The sequence below is a fragment of the Pagrus major genome, chromosome 20 (assembly GCF_040436345.1).
Source record: "Pagrus major chromosome 20, Pma_NU_1.0".
In the NCBI taxonomy this organism is placed as follows: domain Eukaryota; kingdom Metazoa; phylum Chordata; class Actinopteri; order Spariformes; family Sparidae; genus Pagrus; species Pagrus major.
The window spans coordinates 19,818,514-19,837,670 of NC_133234.1; the positions used below are offsets into that span (position 1 = coordinate 19,818,514).

The 19,157-nt window shown below is 41.4% G+C and overlaps 3 protein-coding genes across 3 annotated transcripts; 2 read left to right on the forward strand and 1 right to left on the reverse strand.

Annotated features, from left to right (window-relative positions):
• Nucleotides 1-2,190: 2,190 nt before the first annotated feature.
• gch2 (GTP cyclohydrolase 2) lies at nt 2,191-6,408 on the forward strand. The gene is made up of 6 exons (XM_073489753.1): nt 2,191-2,551; nt 3,296-3,405; nt 3,756-3,811; nt 5,096-5,127; nt 5,235-5,319; nt 5,645-6,408. Exons 1-6 carry the CDS (start codon nt 2,287-2,289, stop codon nt 5,772-5,774), a joined length of 678 nt encoding a protein of 225 aa, XP_073345854.1. The 5' UTR covers nt 2,191-2,286; the 3' UTR covers nt 5,775-6,408.
• A 2,103-nt stretch (nt 6,409-8,511) lies between these two features.
• On the reverse strand, nt 8,512-10,804 carry cript (cysteine-rich PDZ-binding protein). Its single transcript, XM_073489633.1, has 5 exons — nt 10,699-10,804; nt 10,448-10,513; nt 9,564-9,618; nt 9,246-9,349; nt 8,512-8,985 (listed from the first exon to the last, which is right to left on the reverse strand). The coding sequence occupies exons 1-5, from the start codon at nt 10,712-10,714 to the stop codon at nt 8,921-8,923; spliced, it is 306 nt and encodes a 101-aa protein (XP_073345734.1). The 5' UTR covers nt 10,715-10,804; the 3' UTR covers nt 8,512-8,920.
• Nucleotides 10,805-11,884: 1,080 nt separating this feature from the next.
• pigf (phosphatidylinositol glycan anchor biosynthesis, class F) lies at nt 11,885-14,678 on the forward strand. Its single transcript, XM_073489732.1, has 5 exons — nt 11,885-12,236; nt 12,776-12,867; nt 13,038-13,154; nt 13,283-13,391; nt 14,338-14,678. The coding sequence occupies exons 1-5, from the start codon at nt 12,009-12,011 to the stop codon at nt 14,449-14,451; spliced, it is 660 nt and encodes a 219-aa protein (XP_073345833.1). The 5' UTR covers nt 11,885-12,008; the 3' UTR covers nt 14,452-14,678.
• The last annotated feature ends 4,479 nt before the right edge of the window (nt 14,679-19,157 follow it).

Below are 19,157 nucleotides of genomic sequence, written 5' to 3' on the forward strand. Positions count from 1 at the left end.
TATTGTTTACTTTAAATAAAGCTATTCTGTGTTTCGTAGCTCATGTCCTCCTTCCATTAAAGGAAAGTCCCAACAGACACAAGACTATTGTGTTTTGTTGATTAAAGGGTAAAAAGTAAAGGGAATTACACGCTTGCATGTGAGACTATGTGACAGGTCGGCTCTGGAGAAACATGGTCATTCCTATTCCAAGAAACATGCCCGACTAATGTGATCATCTTCAGTCTGTCTATTCACACCTTTTGTTCCATTGTCAACTTCTAAGTGTCCGTGTAAGAGAATATGGTTTATCTCTGGAAGCTGTGAGTACATCCTGATGCTGTTGATTATTCTCAGAGGACATGTTGTAATCACAGCTAATGATCACCTAGTGCGTAACATATTAATCTACCAGTAAGCATATTGGCAGATGAAAGAGTTCAGATCCATCTGATTCAAAGAAAGTGAGGTTTGTGTAATATTTAGAGTAACTTTAACGCTGTTTCTGGAAAGGTCAATTGCTTTTGAGATTTTCAACTGGTTTTTACACGCTGTGAGCTCTGCCTCCAATGTATTGGGGCAGCAGCAGACATGTTAAGGGTCGATATCTTGAACTTAGGCACTTAAAACTACATTTCTAACGAGCACTTAGCATAAAGAACAGCTCAGAGTGATGGGAATATCATTAGTTTTGCAGGTATTTCATCATAAAACGGCGAAGTTTTTGACAAATTAACATTTTGTGATTTCCTGATGAAAAGTAAAGGGGTCACCAAGTTATTACAATTCAACCTGAGGGGACCGTGAATCCATGTACCAAACTTGATGGTAAGACATCCCATAGTTACCAAGATATCTCCCCCCAAACCATAAATGTGAACCTCGTGGTGGTGCTGGAGAAAAAGACAGCGAATCACCAAAGTCATTACAATAAATCCTCTGGGAACAATGAAAGAAAACACAACACAGTCCAAACCACCGAGTCTTCAAACTGAATGAACCCTACTGGACTGTAGACAGTTTAGGATCAAGAGGTTGAAACTGTCCCTTCATTTCAAATTCGTGAGCTGTACATTAACACGGTAACCAAACATCACATGCAGAAAGACCACAACTCCGAGCCATCGCAAAGGTTAAAGAGTTCGGGTGGGCATGAGTCTGAAGTCCTTAATTGCTGATAGGTAATCTCTGTAATCTACATATGTATATCTACATGTGAATGCAAGGCAAGGGACAAGAGTTTGGTATCGGAAGCGTTGTGGTGGTATCTGTTTGTAGTCTCAGTAGATATTGACATCAGTCTCACTTTCATCTCCCGATGGTTTTACACTAATTTACACTTTGATTCACGTTGCTTGAAAGACTCTCAGTGGCTTTTAAATGGGGTTTCTAATGAATCCCCACCTGCAAAACATCTTCGACTCTACACCTTCAGTCCACAGGATGATTCATTATGTGTTCCAGCATCATCTCTGTCTCTATCAGTGTCCCCGAGGGCATCCCAGCAACCACTACGTCCTTAAAACCCGGTGCCTACATTACCCACAATGTAACTCAGCCACTGAGTGACGTCACTGGAGGATTTCTATCAGGCTTCCTCCGGAGCCACAAAAGGCTTTATACTACTTTTTATTTTATTTAAAACTGCTGAATCGACACTGTTGTGTGTATCTTTATATTGTTCTTTGTGTTTGTCGTCTTGTATTCATCATTGCATTTCATTCAGCAGTGCAGAGATGCCTCAGGAAGAGAAGAGATTAAAACAAAAACAAAAAGTTTTTCATTATTATTATTATTATTTTCAGCATCTGCCCGTCTGAAGGTCTCTGCATGACCCTGCTCATGATGAATACATCTTACAGAGCTGCAGGATTTAAAGGAAGTTCAACTTAAAATCGCCATTATATGCATAACTGTCTGAGAAGTCATGAGCCTGCTGAGCTGGTGTGCAGCTTGTAAAGTGACATCAGAGCTCAGGAGTGGAGAGGATGATCTGTCATGAGATGGGATGCTGAAAATTCAGTTATGTTCCACCTTGCTGGAGGAGGAGGAGGAGGAGGAGGAGGGGGGTCCTATTCTCTGGTGACATTTAAACCTGCTGACGAAATTGTGTGTGACGTGGGCTGCACCTTGACCAATGGGAGCCTGATGCGCACGCTGCGGCGGGCACAGGCTTTATAAACGCGGTGAGCGCTGGAAACAGGAGAAGACTCCCAAAAACCTGCCGGCTGTCTGAACTCCAGGACCTCCTCGTCTCTTCTCCTTCCTCCTCCAGAGTCTACAAAACAACCAAAAAAGCGCTCCGACATGAACGGCCACTGCAACGGGAAGCTCAACGACGGCTTCAGCGAGCTCATCATAGACAGCAAGAAGTCCGCCGCGCACCGCAAGCACGAGACGTCCCGCAAGGAGGCCGAGGACATGTCCCGCTTACCTGCGCTCGAGGCCGCCTACACCAGCATCCTCAGCGAGCTCGGGGAGGACACGGACCGGCAGGGGCTGCTGCGCACGCCGCTGCGCGCAGCCAAGGCCATGCAGTTCCTCACCAAGGGCTACCACGAGACCGTGGAGGGTGAGTGACAGGTCTCCTCTTTAATGGAAGATGCTCGTGTGTCATTAATGTGATCAGGCCCCTTATTAAAGGTGTTGTTAGTGGTACTGAAATGGTGTTTTTCATGTGTTTGCTGTGTGATTTAGGGACCTTATATACAATACGAATGAAAGAAGCCATTCCCCACAAAACTGCATCTGTCCTTAGGTTATTCTTGGCATGTGTGTTAGATTACAGCAGCTATAAAGGATGTCATGAGTTAAGAGCAGCCACACTTTGTCAGTAAATCCATTAGTTGGTTTATAAAGTGGCAACAATTGGGATTTTCCGTGATTTGTGGCTCCTTTAAAGGAGAGTCTGAGTGCTGTATCGTAGGCCTCTTGGATGAGAGGCGAAACATCTTCAAGAAAGTCCAGCTGCCTACGATACAACACTTAGTATTACCAGGACCTGGATGACTGAGAACCTTCATCGACATCTTTAAAGGACAAGTTCAACCCATCAACTTACTATCTGCTCACCCCCCAGTGCTGATGGAAAGTCAGGTGAAGTTTCCACGAAACATTTCTGGAGCTTCGCAGCAAAACAGCGATGCAGCTTTGAGCAGTTCCAGCTTCACAACTGTGAAGATATCTTAGTTTCCCCACGATCGTATCGTATTTTGAATATGTTCATATATGTTCTGTACATTTGACGACGCCATACTCTTCTTTAAAGTGAAGCATATTTCTTAAAATGTGTGTTTATGTGTGTTTGTGCCCCCAGACATCCTGAACAATGCCATATTTGATGAAGACCACGACGAGATGGTGATTGTGAAGGACATAGACATGTTTTCGCTGTGTGAACATCACCTGGTGCCCTTTTTTGGCAAGGTAAGTCTAAATATTGTCTTTGGATATCGTGATACAGCATTGGTGTTGTGTTTTCCTGTTTTTAAAGGCTGCATTACGATAAAGCGAGGTCGTTTTCTGAAGTACCAGAAGTCATTCCTACAAGATTGTTGCAAAAGTAGTGTTTCTGGGTTCGAAGCGAGTATTAAATCAATCTTAAAAACATAAAAACGACCTGAAACACTGATCAGATGTGTGCATGTGGAAGTCACTGTCCTGTGTTTCTGCATGTCAGCTGACGTGTGTCTCTCTAAGCATTGGATTGCAAATATTTACAATCCTTTGCTCCGACTATCTGACCTCTGCTCTTACTGCCTGCGACCTCTCTCCAGGTTCACATCGGGTATATTCCCAACAAAAAAGTGGTGGGACTGAGCAAGCTGGCAAGGTAACACACACACATACACAACCACACACACACACTCACATACACACTTTCACATCAAACCGTCCTGCTGCCACTGTGGCTGTATGCTTCTGGTGTTAGTGCCGGGTGGCTGAGTTCTTCTGTTATCTCAGTGCATTGACCTGGAGGCTTAAGTCTAAGCCCAGCGGCCATCATCTGGTCCCCTCATCAAGCACACTCACAGACACAAATCTAAACTCTATCCGCCCTCGAGCCATGAGAAAATCCCTTCGGACCTGTGGGAATCCGCAGTTATTATCACAGCCTCTCTGTCTGTCTCCTTCTGTCCCTTTCCTAAAATATCACACCATCTCTGGACACAAAAACCCCAAGAATAACAGTAACAGAGTCGCTGGGTTTTTAGACAGACCTGCTGTTGTTGAATCTTGCACGACAGATCCGGAGAGTTTTGTGGGGTGAATCATTCACAGATGAAGGGTCGTGTACAGTTTGGATGTCCGGAGAAGAGGCCAGGGGTCACGGACCGATGACAGTTTGTGTTTAACAAAAGATTAATCATTAGGATCTGAGCTGCTGCTGCTGAATTTATACCACAGAACAGACCAGTTCTGTCTTGTTTCCGTAATATGAGACATTCATAAAATATGGCATGCTGGTGTAGATTTATCGCAGATCGTGAGATAAGCTGTGAATTCCCATTATCAGGATTGAATTTCCTCACATCAGTGGCTTGATAAAGCTGTCCAGCTCGATAACGTACAGTCTCAAATTAATTTCCTGATTTATTTTGAAATTCCACAAGGGGCATAATGCTACCTGTCCACAGGATAGACCATATTCACACGGCGGCCATTTTCCTCTGACATCACTGACATCTGACACCATCATAAATGCAGGAAGTCAAATTCATATCGTTTTACCGTTTCCTGATTAAAAAAGGGTTGTGAAAATCTGCGAAGACATCGGGCCATATTTCAACAAATTTAATAACCTGTAAGCTTTCAACCACTTCCGAGCTAACATTACTGTTTAATAGTGTGACACGATGCAGGAGGCGAAAGTGAAAACACACTGGGTGTAATCAAACAGCAATGTCAGCTATGAAGTGGTTGAGTGCTAACATTAGCTCATGAGCTATCAGCTACGTTGTTTTAACTGGAAATATGACCTGTGTATTGTTAACCGGCCTGTCAGACTGTACATTTTCTTGCCCTCCCTTGAAAAAATAAGCAAAACTTTTGATCACAAAAAAGATGAATCATTTTTACATTGGATGTGCTTTTGCTTGTGTTCTCGTCTCTGCAGGATTGTGGAGATCTTCAGTCGGAGGCTTCAGGGTAAGGGTCCAAAGAAATTATGCAATATTTTCAGGCTTTGCACTTTTCTTCCAGTTCAGCATTTGATTGCAGTCTGGTTTACACATGTTGTACTTTGTTTCTTTCAGTTCAAGAGCGTCTAACCAAGCAGATTGCTGTGGGAATATTAGAGGCTCTGCAGCCTAAGGGTGTAGCTGTGGTTATTGAAGCAACGTAAGTACACACACACCACCTTCATCATCATCATCATCATCATCATCATCTGTGCGATTTAAAGCTGCCTTATACCTCACAGGCTTAAATGCATATTCCCCTGTGATTCTTAGAACTTTTTTCACCAATACTTTTAAATTTAAAGACCAGTAGCGGCTAATGTAGCCCCTGGCCGCTAGCCCCAAGCAGACTTTTTTCACATATATGTGAGATTGGTGGAGTTCCCCTTTAAACACGTGTTCTGCAGGTCAAAGACCTTCCCAAAGCATGTCATTCGCTCCAGCTGCAAATCTGAGCCGCATGTGTGTATGTGTGTGTTTTGCAGGCACATGTGTATGGTCATGCGTGGCGTCCAGAAGATGAACAGCCGCACAGTGACGAGCACCATGTTGGGAGTTTACCTCGAGGACCCCAAAACTCGGGAGGAGTTCCTGACTCTTTCGCAGCGCGTTTAACAAATGTCACACCCCATTCACTCCCGAGCCTCCGTGTACAGTAGCACACACACAAAGCTCTAGGGTAACAGTGGATCTGCATCTCAAGAAAACACACAAAGCTATAGGTGCTGTATGATGCAGGCTCCAAGCCACTCTGGGGCTCACCTTAATGCACTGAAGGCCTGCTGCAGAAATCCATTAATTGAAATCACTGTGAGCTGAATAGGAAATACAAGACTCACTTTCTTGGTGCCTTTGGTAGATATTTTACAGTCTTACACGGCAATATTGTTGTTATAAAGTATGAAACCTGAGTGCAATGTTGTAACGTGACAATACTTAAGATTTTCTCTTTTTTTTTAATGGGAAATTCATCGGAGCATTTGCACAGTTGTACGCCCTTGCTTGTTTTATTATCGTATTTTAGAATCCGCTGATTTTAATTATTTAACGAGCTTTATGTCATTTATAAATACATTTATAAGATCTTTGTGATATACATACATTTTTAAGATACAAATTATATGAATCTATAGTGCAAAGATTAGATTAAATGATGTGCTGAATAGATTGTTCTGGTTTACTAAATGACGACTGTAGCATGTATTTTGAAGATTCTTTGCTTTAATAAAATGATGGAAACATCATGAAATGTGTGAATTTTACTTTGTTTGATTTTGAACCTGTAGTGTGTTTACACTGCTAAAGATAACCTGGACAAGACAGTACAGTCATGGTAAGTGATAAACATGCTAACAATGCTGATGTTAAAGGATGAGTTCACCCAAAAATGACAATTCAATCTCAACCCCATGCCGATGGAAAGTCAGGTGGAGCTTCACAGCAAATCAGCTTTGCAGTGTTCTCCTAAACAGCTTAAATAGATGTGGACTTGTTTTAAAATGTTAAAGAAAATGAACCTCAATAAAACAAAATGGCTCCATACAGTTTGTCTGGTGTAATCCGAGTCTTTGGAAGCCTTAAGATTTGAAAAGACATTATTTAGACCCTTGGTCGCGCTCTTGGACTCACTCGAGATAGGGTGTGAGCTAACGCTCTTAGCTTAGCGGCTACAGTGAAGATTTCAGCTTTTAAAGGGTTTAAATAACGTCTTTTCAAATCAATATGGGGTCTTTGGGCTTCTGGAGACTTGGATTAAAGCAGACAAGCTGTGTGGATGCTCCAGCACTTCCAGAAATGTTTTGTGGACCACAAAACTTCACCCGATTTTCCACTGGTATGACAGTGTGACTTAATTTTCACTTTTGGGTGAACTCCATTAACATGCTGCGACATTAGCAGATATAATGTTTATCATATTCTCCATGTTAGTTTAGCGTGTTAGCATGCTAACATTTGCTATCGTAATTAGCAATGAAACAAAGAGAAAAGTTAAGACTGATGGGACTGAAATTAACTTGGCAGGTGTTCGGTCATGAACCACTGGAGAAACGGAAACTTTAACCTGACGGCGGCGCTTGAGGAAATGTCAGGGGATCACCGAATGTTAATACAATATATCCTGGGAACATGAATTATTGCACCAAATTTTGCTCCAATCCAATTATTAGACGTCGAGATATATTCCACAGGACAGGAAAAGTCAATACGCTTCATCCTAAGTGTAAACCCACTGAGACGTCACCCATCAATTTGTCGATGACTGTTTTTAAGCATCGAGACAAGCAGGTGGAGCTGGGGAGGATATCCTGATTGGATGTGATTGAGAACCCAATCACAACGTAGCCATGCCCTAAAACACACCCTGCTTTATCGTCTATTTTACTATAAATTAAACCATTATTGACTAAATGAACATCATGCTGTGTCGAAGGAGACTTGAAACTGGCGACTGAGACCATAAACTCAATTGGAAACTATTTACTGAGGAAATAAATCAAGTGAGAAGTAGGGTCATTTTCTCATAAGCTAACATACAGTTGGACTTCTTTTTGAAACCAGTGGATCTGCCCCCTGCTGGTCATTAGAAAGAGTGCAGTTTTAAGGCACTTCCGCATCGGCTTCACTTTTCAGATCTGGAAATTTTGACTGTGCTTCATCTTCTGGTGATCATTAATGTCTGTTTCAGTTTAAATAACAGTATATATTGTATATAGCACATCATATTTACTATTACTATGTAGTATGGACATGGGACAAGGCTATTAAATTGATATAATTTTGCATCCCTGTCAGACAGGTTTAAACAGGGATATTATGCTGATGTCCCTAAATGCACCACGGCAGACTCAGGAGCAAAAGGGCAATGACATAACAAGCAAACTAGAGAATTTTACAACCAGTTGCAGTCAACCAAAGTAGATGCTTATTTATTTTAATTTTGGATCTCTTATATAAACAGTTTACTCTACTAAATGCCTCACCCAAACATTACCTAGTGTACATTACCCATTTAATCTGGACACTGGTGCTGTGTTTTGTGCTGTGCTACAACACAGTAAATCAATAAAGAGACGTAAGTGTGTGCACATGTGGCTAAAGGCCTGAGGGAGTGCAAGGCCTTTAAATATCAAAGGAGGAGCCTGTCGTCAGTGAACCTGTGAACTATAACCTCCATCTCTGACAGCAGGTGGGGGAGGGGAGGGAGCAGCGTACCATGCTGTGTTCAAATATGATTATGAAAGGGTAAACCAATTATTACAGGCATACATGACAAAGATGGGTATGTTGTGCGTAAGAGGCTAAAATTGTACATTTATAGCCTCAGGCAGAGGTACAAAATAATCCTGTCAAATGTCCTTGTATAGAATGCTTTATTCACTCAAAAAATACATACAGACATACAGAAATCAAAGTTTAAAAAGCAGAGAATCAAATCAAAGTATTGAATTTAAAATATACAAAAAATCTGAGAAACAGGTGATAACTGGCGGTGTATTGAGAGACAACAGTGCTTCCCTGTTTACGGCCACTGTTCCAGTAGCATTATATGTTATTACTGTGTATAATAGGAGGGCAAAACCACCTCAGAATCTCTCTTTCACATAGGTGGGTAGATGAACAGTTAACAGTTCTAGCTGTCAGTGGCAGAACAATGTGGAAAAATACTGAAAATGTGACAGGTTGACAAGATGACATGCGCCGTTAGTCTCATCTTCACATCTGTTGTTCACTCGTAGAACTGCCCTCAGATCGTCACGCTGTCACACCGATGTCTGTTTGTAGTTCTTGGTGTCCAAAACTTTCTTTCCACACATCGCACAGATTCCTGGAAAGACAAAAATGGAGGGTAGAAAGAGAAAGTAGGTGAAAAAATATCCGTCGAGAGAGAAGAGCAAACTTGTGTTACATAACATGTAAACAATGATACTAGTCCCTTTGCGAGCTTATGCTTTTAACTGAAAAACTTTTGACAATCCATTTTTAACTGCAGCATGGTGCAGGAAGACCAAAGGAAACTCACTTGTGCAACATAAAACTTATCAGAATTTCAACTCGGTATGAAATGCAGCGTGAGAGAGTGAATACCTTTCTTGTATGCACAGCCCTGACAGTAGTGTGATCCAGACTGATGAACTGAGCTCTTACAGATCCTGCAGATGGCAAAGCCTGTCTTGCTGTAGGGGTCAAACCTGAAAGAGACAGATACATCACAGATCCATAACTTGAGATCCAACAATGTGTTTTTTTTTTAAACATGCTGTCAGCTTAAGGGAATAAAATAACGTGCAACAATTAGAGTGAGGGAGTGTGACATGTCGTAGATAAAAACACTGATTGGGATATTCCCTCACAAACAATCACAGAACATTTTGATTTAAGGTCAGGCTATAGTGAGCTTCTCACCTGGCTTTCTTAGAGGTCAGGAGCTTGTTTTCATTCAGCTTACGCCCACCACCCTCTGAGTGAAAGAAGAGGGGGAAAAAAACTCCATTAAACATTGTCATCAAAGTAAAAAAAACAAGTATCCACCAGCCTACAGTGCTTCCTGTTCTGTTTATATTGCTGTTTTCATAATATAATACGAGCACATGGACCTTTGGACTATTTCCACTATCTTGATTGCTACTTTGCCACGTCAGCCTGCACATTTATACCTCATCCTGTAAACGTATATAATTTATATATTTTATATATACTTATACTTTATGTTTTTAACATACTGCATTTTAGAAGTGACAATAAAGTTGACCTAAGACCTAAACTACCGTACCATTCTCTGTTATATCCATCTCGTATAATTATAAATCAAATATCTTCAAGTTTTAGACTGTTGGTTTGGTATTTTCTGACAATTTATTGAATACATGATCAATTATTTCACCAAATTAATGGTATTTAAACCAGACATTGGTGGCACTAGTGATATGAGGTGTCATTTTTAAAAACCTTACTGTATACTGTATGTGTACCAGTTTATGAGATAAGCAGTTTGATATCTTAAATATATCACTTGTACATTTTATGATTTGGGTATATGCCTGTCATTTATTCAATATGGCCCTGAAAAGAGGGTTTCTCAGTCATTTACAGCCTGAATTTGTTATGAAGACACCTCGGAATATAAAGGTGTTGCAACTACGTCATTGTGTGTTTGTCTGGCTCGGCTCGTGTTATGATTTCAAATTATAAAACCTGATCTACTGTAGCCACACACGACATACTACGTACGAGTTCAGCTACGACAAAACCATATTTACACTGAATTTGTTAGTTTTTTCTTGGTTCACCTGTTGTGTTCCGTGCTCCATCCTTCCAGGTGTCAGGCGTGATGACTTTACCGAGCTTCTTCTCGCCTGAAATAACAAATAACACAACATTTGTGGAGTAAATAACATTTATTTAACCAATAATGTAATAAAACGTTGAGGTCATTAATGGCAGCAGTTAGCATAACATAGCGTTAGCTCTAGAAGACTCTCGAGCACAGACAGTAGGTTAGCTATGAAGATAGAGAGCAGCTAAACAGTGTGATACGTACACTTCTCACAAACCATCTTGGTTCAGAGCAAAGCTTTCCAACAGTTTGTCAGAAATAACATAAAAATGTTGCTATATCGTAGCTTCCTCAGTTGTTGTTTGTAAACTTCCGGTCGTGTCTTCGTCTCTCTTCCTCTCGCTCCCATTCTACAGATTGATTGGTCGAAACTGTGACGAGCTCACATTTCATTGGCTGATACTACCGTCCGTCACGGGAAGCCCCGGTAAAACTTCCCTGGCCTTCAGCGATTGGTTAGATGCCTTTCACATCTGTAAAGCAGACACCTACAAAATAATACTTCCTGTTTGCTGAAGGCTTGAATTCCTTTTTCAGAATAAAAGTCCACTAGAGGTGGCAGACTCAAATGGGTCACATCCCAGGTGTGTATGGTATTTACGAGTCTGTAGGAGCAAAATGGATGTTATCTGTTAAGATCTGAGTAAAATGAGCTTTCACATTGTTCAAACATCTGGAGTGTTGCACAACTAAGCAGACAGTTTCAAGATAAACCTGATGTTTCTGTTTCTGTTCTGATTAATTGCATTGTAAGGGATGTACAGCAATCTCACACATTTCACAATGCAGTTACAGTCTTAGGAGAAATTGATTTAACTAAAAAAAAACGCTCAAATACCAGAAATATCACACAAAACTTTACCCTAAATGACACTGTATGTTTTTGGGCACACCTTAATGGAGTTTTTACCTGGCAAAATATGCTGGTAAATAGATAATAATTTTAAAAAAGTGGGCTTCTCTGTTAATATATGGTAGGAGAGCTTTCTTATAGAGTTTGCACTGGAAATATCCTGGAAAACATGTCTTGGAGGGAAGTGGACTGGATATTGAATATTATCATGATTTCCGTGGATTAGGAAACGTTTATTATTTGGCATCTTTCATTGTATTTACACAAAAATATTCCCAAGGCATAAACATTTTATAAAAAGAAATATTATCCAACTACACAATACTGATATGTTACAGTTGTTGAACTGGTTTTATTGATAGGAAAATGCCACATACATGAAATAAGTATGCCATTGCAGTCACATCAGCTCTCTTAAAAACAGAAACCCCGAATCACAAAGTCAGCTTGCTGCATTTTCAAGGTGAACCACTTGACTTTTATTGTGAAGTCCAAGCGGAAGTCAGTGTCACTCCGTGTTTACGGAAGACAGGTCACTGGAGCTCCCCCATGGACTCGACCTGCTCCGTGCCTCGGTTACTAAATTAACATTTTTGCACTACTTAATTAGGATTTCGTCCTTTGTCTTTGTCTCGTGTCGTAGATAGGCACGTCATTCATAATGTGGGACCATGAAATCAGAGCCATGGCGTCCACTCACGCCATCATCGCCGCCTCGGTGTTCATGGCGACCGTCCTACCTGCGGTGCTCGTGCCGGGCTTCTCGGTGTACGGCACTCACCTGCTGTGGCTGTACGCGGTGTCCGCAGCGGTCACCGCGGTCAGTGTCGCCGTCTTCTGGCTGCTCGGCGTCACGCCGCCCACCAAGAAGCACACGCTGGGCTACAAGGTGCTGACCTCCATTCATTGAGACTGTTGTGGTTAGCATCAGAGGGCTAACTGTGGCTAATGTTGACAAATACTCTAAATACTACTACTACTAAATATTAAAGGGGCCTTAAGAAGTATTAGCGCCAAAAGCTACTGTAATATGAAAGTTCAAACTAGTGACTGCAGTAAAATGCCCCCAAGTGATTGATATATTATCATATATGGCAGTATTAGACTGTTAATAATGATGCATCAGTGTAAAGTAGCATTTTAATGTTGTAGCTTGATACCAGGGGTCGACCGATATGGCTTTTTCAGGGGCCGATACTGATACAGATAATTAGAAATCGAGGATACCAGTGGCTGCAAATATGGTCCAAAAAATATGTTTGATTTGTTTGCGATTTCAAATATGTTACATAAGTAAGCGTCCAGTTACTTTCATCCAAACGAGACTGTTTCACCAGAAAATGAACTTTTTAAACACAAGAAACGTCAGACAGTTTAACTTCACGTGATTTACGTACCTTAACTGTCTTCGCCTGTGTCTTTCTGCAGCTGTCCAGGTTGGTTCGTTCCTGTCTGTACTTCTTCCTGTCGTGCCTGTTCTTCCACACTGTGGTGGTTCTCTATGGAGCGCCGCTGATCGAGTGAGTAGCCGGTGGCGCTCATGTCCTGTCCCCGTATGCATGTATAATATAGAGACGTACAACAAAGTAAAAAAAAAAAAAATACACTGCGTCGAGAAAGATTTTTCCTCTACAAAATGTTTGTGTCACTGAAACTGCACCCTGAGCCTTTAATTCCTCGTGTGTTTCAGATCCGCTTTGGAGACGTTCTCCCTGGCTGTGCTGCTGACCTCTCTGACCACACTGAGGTGTCTCTGTGTCCTCGGCCCCAACGTCCAGGCCTGGATACGAGTGTTCAGTCGGCATGGGTGAGCCTAACTTCTGCTTTTCTTTTTCACCTGCTTCCTGTCCTTGTGTCACATGTTTCACATGCTTTTGTCGTGTCTCTGAATTGAATACACTGACTGCTTTTGATTATCTCTGTCTCCGGCTCCAGAGCCATGTCTGTGTGGGACACCTGTCTGCAGATCACAGTGGCCTGCACAGTGGTGGGAGCCTGGGTGGGAGCCTTTCCTATACCTCTGGACTGGGACAGGCCGTGGCAGGTCAGCACACTCTGATAATCCTCTCGCACACTGTTGGAGAGACATTTTTGCCTCCCCGACTGCGAGCTTGTACAGTAAATCACTGGTTGAAGCTTAACTGATCCGACCTGATCACATGAAGATACACGTTTGTGAGATTTCATCATGAGAGTAATCGATACTCGTACTCGTACTTGTACTATGTCACCTGACTTCCTTTTTTTTTTTCTCCTGTCATAATTACTGCATAACACACTTAATGTTGCGGGCTAACAGTAAATGTAAATACGGGTTGTTCTCAGCTGCTTGTACAGATGACCTATACAGACATTTTTATTTATTTATTTATTTATTAATTTTTCTGCTGAGGATGGCCTGGAAGAAACACATTAATGTCACACACTTGAGTTTTAGGCTTGTGAATTACTGTATAATATTACCTCTTCAGACCTCTAAAGGCATTCAACTAAAAAACTATTTGACAAGGAAGAATATTTAGGAATACTTTTCTCATTTTATTGTCATCTCAACAGTTTCTCTGCAGTTTCCTCAGCTAAAAAGAAGCCAGTTGTTTCCATTCCTCCTTAAACAGTATTGACCACAACCTCCATGAGTATGGATTTATAATTCAACACAGTAAACTTTAAATCTTTCTCTTTATTTAATGAATTCAATATTGTAGAATGGAAAAAGGAAAAGATTAAAATTGTAATTGCAAAGGCCGTTCTCTGCAAGATGACTGGAGGAAAATGCAAATTAGAGTCAGACGGTGGTAATTGGAGCATAACTCTTAACGACACGGCTGCTGTACTTTTTGCTGTAGAAGATCCTCTTTATATTATCTGAACATTACAAGTGGAGACATGCGAGGGGGAAAAAAGTGTTAACATGTCGATTAGTCTAGCTCCTCTTGATCTGTCAGTGCACAGTCGGGTGCTATCTGACTGACTTGTCTTGCTTCCTGCAGGTTTGGCCTGTTTCCTGCAGTCTGGGCGCTATGATTGGTTACCTGACCGGGCTTGTTGCTGCTCCTGCGTGGATCCACTATCATCGCAAACAGCTCACGTACAAGTGCAAGTGATGGACAGACACATATGTGTGCGTGTGAATGTAGCCGTCAGGCTATTTCTTGTATTCCTTTAACTTCGTACTGATTATTTATTGGGAAGATTTGCTCCGTTTGTTGCCTGTAGGGAAGATGATTTTTTAAAAACGATTACTTTTTGAGCAGCATTATTTTGTACACACGGAGGCTGAATATGTTCGAGAAGATTTTTGACATGAATAAACATTACTTCTTTGACAGTCTGCACTTTTTTTGGAATTATTTTACACCTAATTACCTCCCCCAAGGTTATGTTTTTCACCTGTGTCCCTTTGTTGGTCGTTTGGTTGGTTTGTGACCAGGATTACACAAAAACTACTAAATGAATTTCCACGAAACTTGGATGGAGGATGCGTCTCAGCCCAGAATAGACCCCATTAACTTTTGGTGTGGATCCAGATAAATATCTGGATCAAGCAGATTTAAATGTTTTATTTGATATTGGATTAGGCTTGATTTATTTAAAGGGGACTGTTAGGCAGGATTCGCTCTGCTGAGTGCCGTTCTAATTCACTAGTAGTTTGACACTTAAAAACCCAACTGAAACTAATTAGTTAGTTGAATTAGTTATGAGCAAAACCTTGCTTTAAAAAAGGAACATATTCTTAGTAAGAAAGACTTTAGAGTTATGTGGACACTATAAACACCTGCAGTTATGTGTATTGTTACATAAGAATAGACCATTTTTAATGAGTTTTATTTAGGACAAATACCACCCTATGAAGCCCAAACTGGCTAAAGCATATTAAAGGATAAGTTCATCCAAAAATGGAGATTCATTTATTATCTACTCACCGCCATGCGGATGGAAAGTCGGGTAAATTTTCGCCAAGTCCACAAAACATTTATGGAGAACATAATTACTGAATTTTAATTTTTGGGTGCACTTATCCTTTAAGCTTGTGATTCATGTACAACAGCCTTCTGACTTAGTATAAATATGCAGTATTTAGGAGGTCACTGGGGAAAAACTGTAGTTAATGGCCTAGATAAAGAGCCAATATGCTGCTAATATGTATGCTAATAAGCCACAAGTTAATGCATTCCTTAATATAAACCTCTATTTTTTTTTTTTTAAAGGATTAAATCTAAAACAGCTCAAACCTGAAGGTGGTGCTGTTGGATCATTTCCTCTGTGTGTGTGTGTGTGTGTGTGTGAGAGAGAGTCTGTGTTTAAATGAAGAGAGCCTCACTCTCATTTGCAAAGTAATAAGTATTATGGTTCATTTATTGAAAGATTCATGAGGGAAAGTTAGAAAGTTAAAGACAAAGTGTAAACTTACTGCAGAGTGAACTTTCATTCTGACACACACACTCACACACACACACACACACACGGACACACGGACACACACACACAGACGCCGTTCTGCACCTGAAGCCGACTCCTGATGAATACTGTTCTTTTTTAAAGAACCATTAATCTTATTCCAGCTCTGTTTCAACCCCCCCTCCCTCTGCCGCTCTCATTCTCATTCCACCTTTTCACGTCCTCGGGCAACCATATTGATTCACTTTCATTTTAGGGACATTAATTTTCCTCCTTTTCGTGCCGCCCACATCCCCTTGTTCTCCCTCGCAGCCGGTAACTACGATGAAACTTACATTTTCTTGCATCGCAGTGTCAAATTGCAGAGTAAATGAGGGATGCTGCTTGCAGACTGGACTAGTCTGGACACTCGTAATACAACTTGAGTAATAATGCAAAGAAAGGCAGATTATATCAGTCATCTTTGCAGTGTGGGCTTGGTGGAGAGTTTCAGCTGAGAGCCAGGGGGCAGAGCTGTCCATTCACCCTATGTTTCATGTCTTATATAAGGTTGTTGCCGGGGAGAAGCTGAGAAAAATAGCCTGAAGGAAAAAGAGAAAAACACATTTTTTTTAAAAAGCATACAGGGAGAGAGGGAATTTCAAAGCCTTTAAAGTAGCCTATGTGCACTTATAGCATCAATCAGCACGCCTTTTTCATGCCTCGATCTCTCCCTCCATCTCTTTGATGAAATTCATTCTGACCTCACGCTGTTACCTCCATTACCCTTGTTCTCTTTGCTTTTTTCCTTCTCTTCAACCTCAGCTCCAATACGTTATTACCTGTGGAGAGCAGTGGAAGTGGCGAGCAGGGCCCTCTGAGAGTAAAGGGTGTGATCAATCTGATCTCACCCTCCCAGTTAAGTAGTGTGAATGTACAGAGGTGACTGATGTCACATCTGGTAACAAGTCTTTTTCTGGCTTCTCGAGGAGTATTTTTTATGCGTAATCGATGCACTTCTTGGACGGGAACGTGGATGGAGTCGTTTTGTTCATGCGCTCAGTTCCACTTGTGGTCGTTTCATCTGAGAGAGACGAGCAGAAGGCCGTTCGCTCACGCGCTCACAAAAGCCGCTGCTTCACAAATTGCTCTCCTCATCCAATCTCGGAGAACTTTATTTATTCATTATTTGTTCCCAGGCGGTGCTATTGTCGCAGGGCATTGTGAGGAGAGGTAATTTGTCACTCCCCAACCCCTCCTCTCCCCCCCCAGTCCTTCCTGCCAGGCGTTTGTTTTGTTTGCTGTTAGGTTTCTGCATTGTTCCTCTGAGGAGAGAGAAACAGACAGAGCTGTATAGTGGGAATTAAGATGCAGCCTCTGCCCTCACCCAAAATTAAACCACGCTTAATCAGTATCTTTTTGTGGCACTGCATTAAATGACTGTGCAATGCGACAAAACTTATTAACACCCAGCTCTATACATCTTTTTCACCTTCCTTTAGATCATCTTGGTTTTATTGCCCGTAGATTAGACGTAAGGTTCAGCTTCACAGCTCTCACATTGTTTCCGGCTGTAGCAGCCAGCTATTTTCAGCAAGCAGATTCTCATTGACCCCCTGCACGCTTCCAGCCCAGCACCGACGAAGCTAGCTAGTGAAGAAAAGTCAAACGTGTAAGACGGTAACAAGCCACATTTTTCTCAGGAGTTGCAGGAGGGTAAATCGCAGCCCACAGCAGTGTGAGTTTGATTCATCTGTCGGCCAGAAATATGACACCGAATAGATGCTAATGTTGTCTGCACGGCAAAACACACATAACTTAATTTTGTCCACACATCAAGACATTTTATACTTTGTAGATTTTATGAGAGCACAAGTACAAGGTAGTAAACCTAGCCTACATACTAACCAGTAGCCACATTGATTTAAAAGTGCTGCACAGTGTGATAAAAAAAAGAAAGAAAGAAAGAAAAACCTAGTTATTTCAGCTTCTGGTTACCGTTCTTAGTTTCCATCATATTCCACCTTAATCCTGTCAGACGCAGGCAGCAAAGACGTTCACAGGTTGACCTTAACTTTCACCCGCATTTGTGCAGCTTGATTGAAATGGAACAAAACACATCTTCACAGACAGACCTTATTAAAACTGTGTCAACAGTGTCCGTCCTGCAGTGGTTTCGAAAACTATAGCCAAACAAAATGTGGGACATCGTCTCAATATGTGGGACATGAGACAAGGGATGCAAATGCTGTGCAGTCTCACATAAAGTGGGACACCTGGTCAGCCTATTTTCATTTTTTTTATGACTTGTAATCCCTCGGATGGCAATGTAAGCTCGTTGGTCCAGGAATTTTGTCCAAACTTAAATATATCAGGGCAGCATGGTGGTGCAGTGATTAGCATTGTTACCTCACAGCAAGAAGGTCCTGAGTTTGATACTCGGCTGGGTGGAGCTTGCTGTACTTTGGCTTCCTCTCACATAAAAAAAAACGTTTTGCAGGTTGCAGTTAATCAGTCTCTCTAAATTGCTTGTTTGTTTGTGTGTGTTTTAAATGTCAGCCCTGGGACTGACTGGCAACCCAAAACGTACCCCGCCATTCGCCCAATGTTAGCTGCAAACAGCTCCAGCTCCTCAGCGACCTCGCAAAGGTTAAGCGGATTTATGGATCATGAAAAAAAACTATGGGATGGTTTGTTGTGAAATTTGGTACAGACATGGATCACTGGGCAATCTTCTGGGTTTTTAATTAGTTTCTATCTTGGTTAGGTCAAAGCACATCTGTGCCTGAGAGTTTTAACATGTGTCTTCTTGTTTTGTCCCATCCCCGTCCCGACCAAACACAGGAACAAGAGAAGTAAACCAAGTGGCTTTCGAGAGAAAAATAAATAATACATAACGAGAAAACAAAAACCTAGCTCCCACGTATAAATCAAGTCATCCATTTTCTTACACATTCATTTAACTTCATTTAAACTTTTAGTTAAGATTCTCGGAGAAATCCCTTTTCAGTTTTCAATGACGCTGAGATTACACCATAGAAAAATACAAATATATATTTAATTCAACAAGGTAAATCAGGTAAAATAGTTACCATGGGAAATAAAACCGTACAGATCAACAAACATAATCACTTAAAGCAGTTACGGTGGCGTACTCAAGTTATTGAGAACACTTCCACAGTGTCGAGCGGTGATAAAGTTTTCAGATTTATGCCTCTTTAAAAGAAACTGCATGAGACTGCTGCAGTGAAGCAGTCCTTCCAAGATCAGTCCTGGCTTGAAGCCGAAGAAGAAGAAGTCACTGCGGGGTCACTGGAGCAAGTTAAAAGTGGACCGGGCTTCCAATACAGCATAGACGTGATGTCTGACAGCAGTTTTCCAATCAGCTTTATAGATATACAGATGCCACGCTTACTGCGCTTCTCAGTCGCAG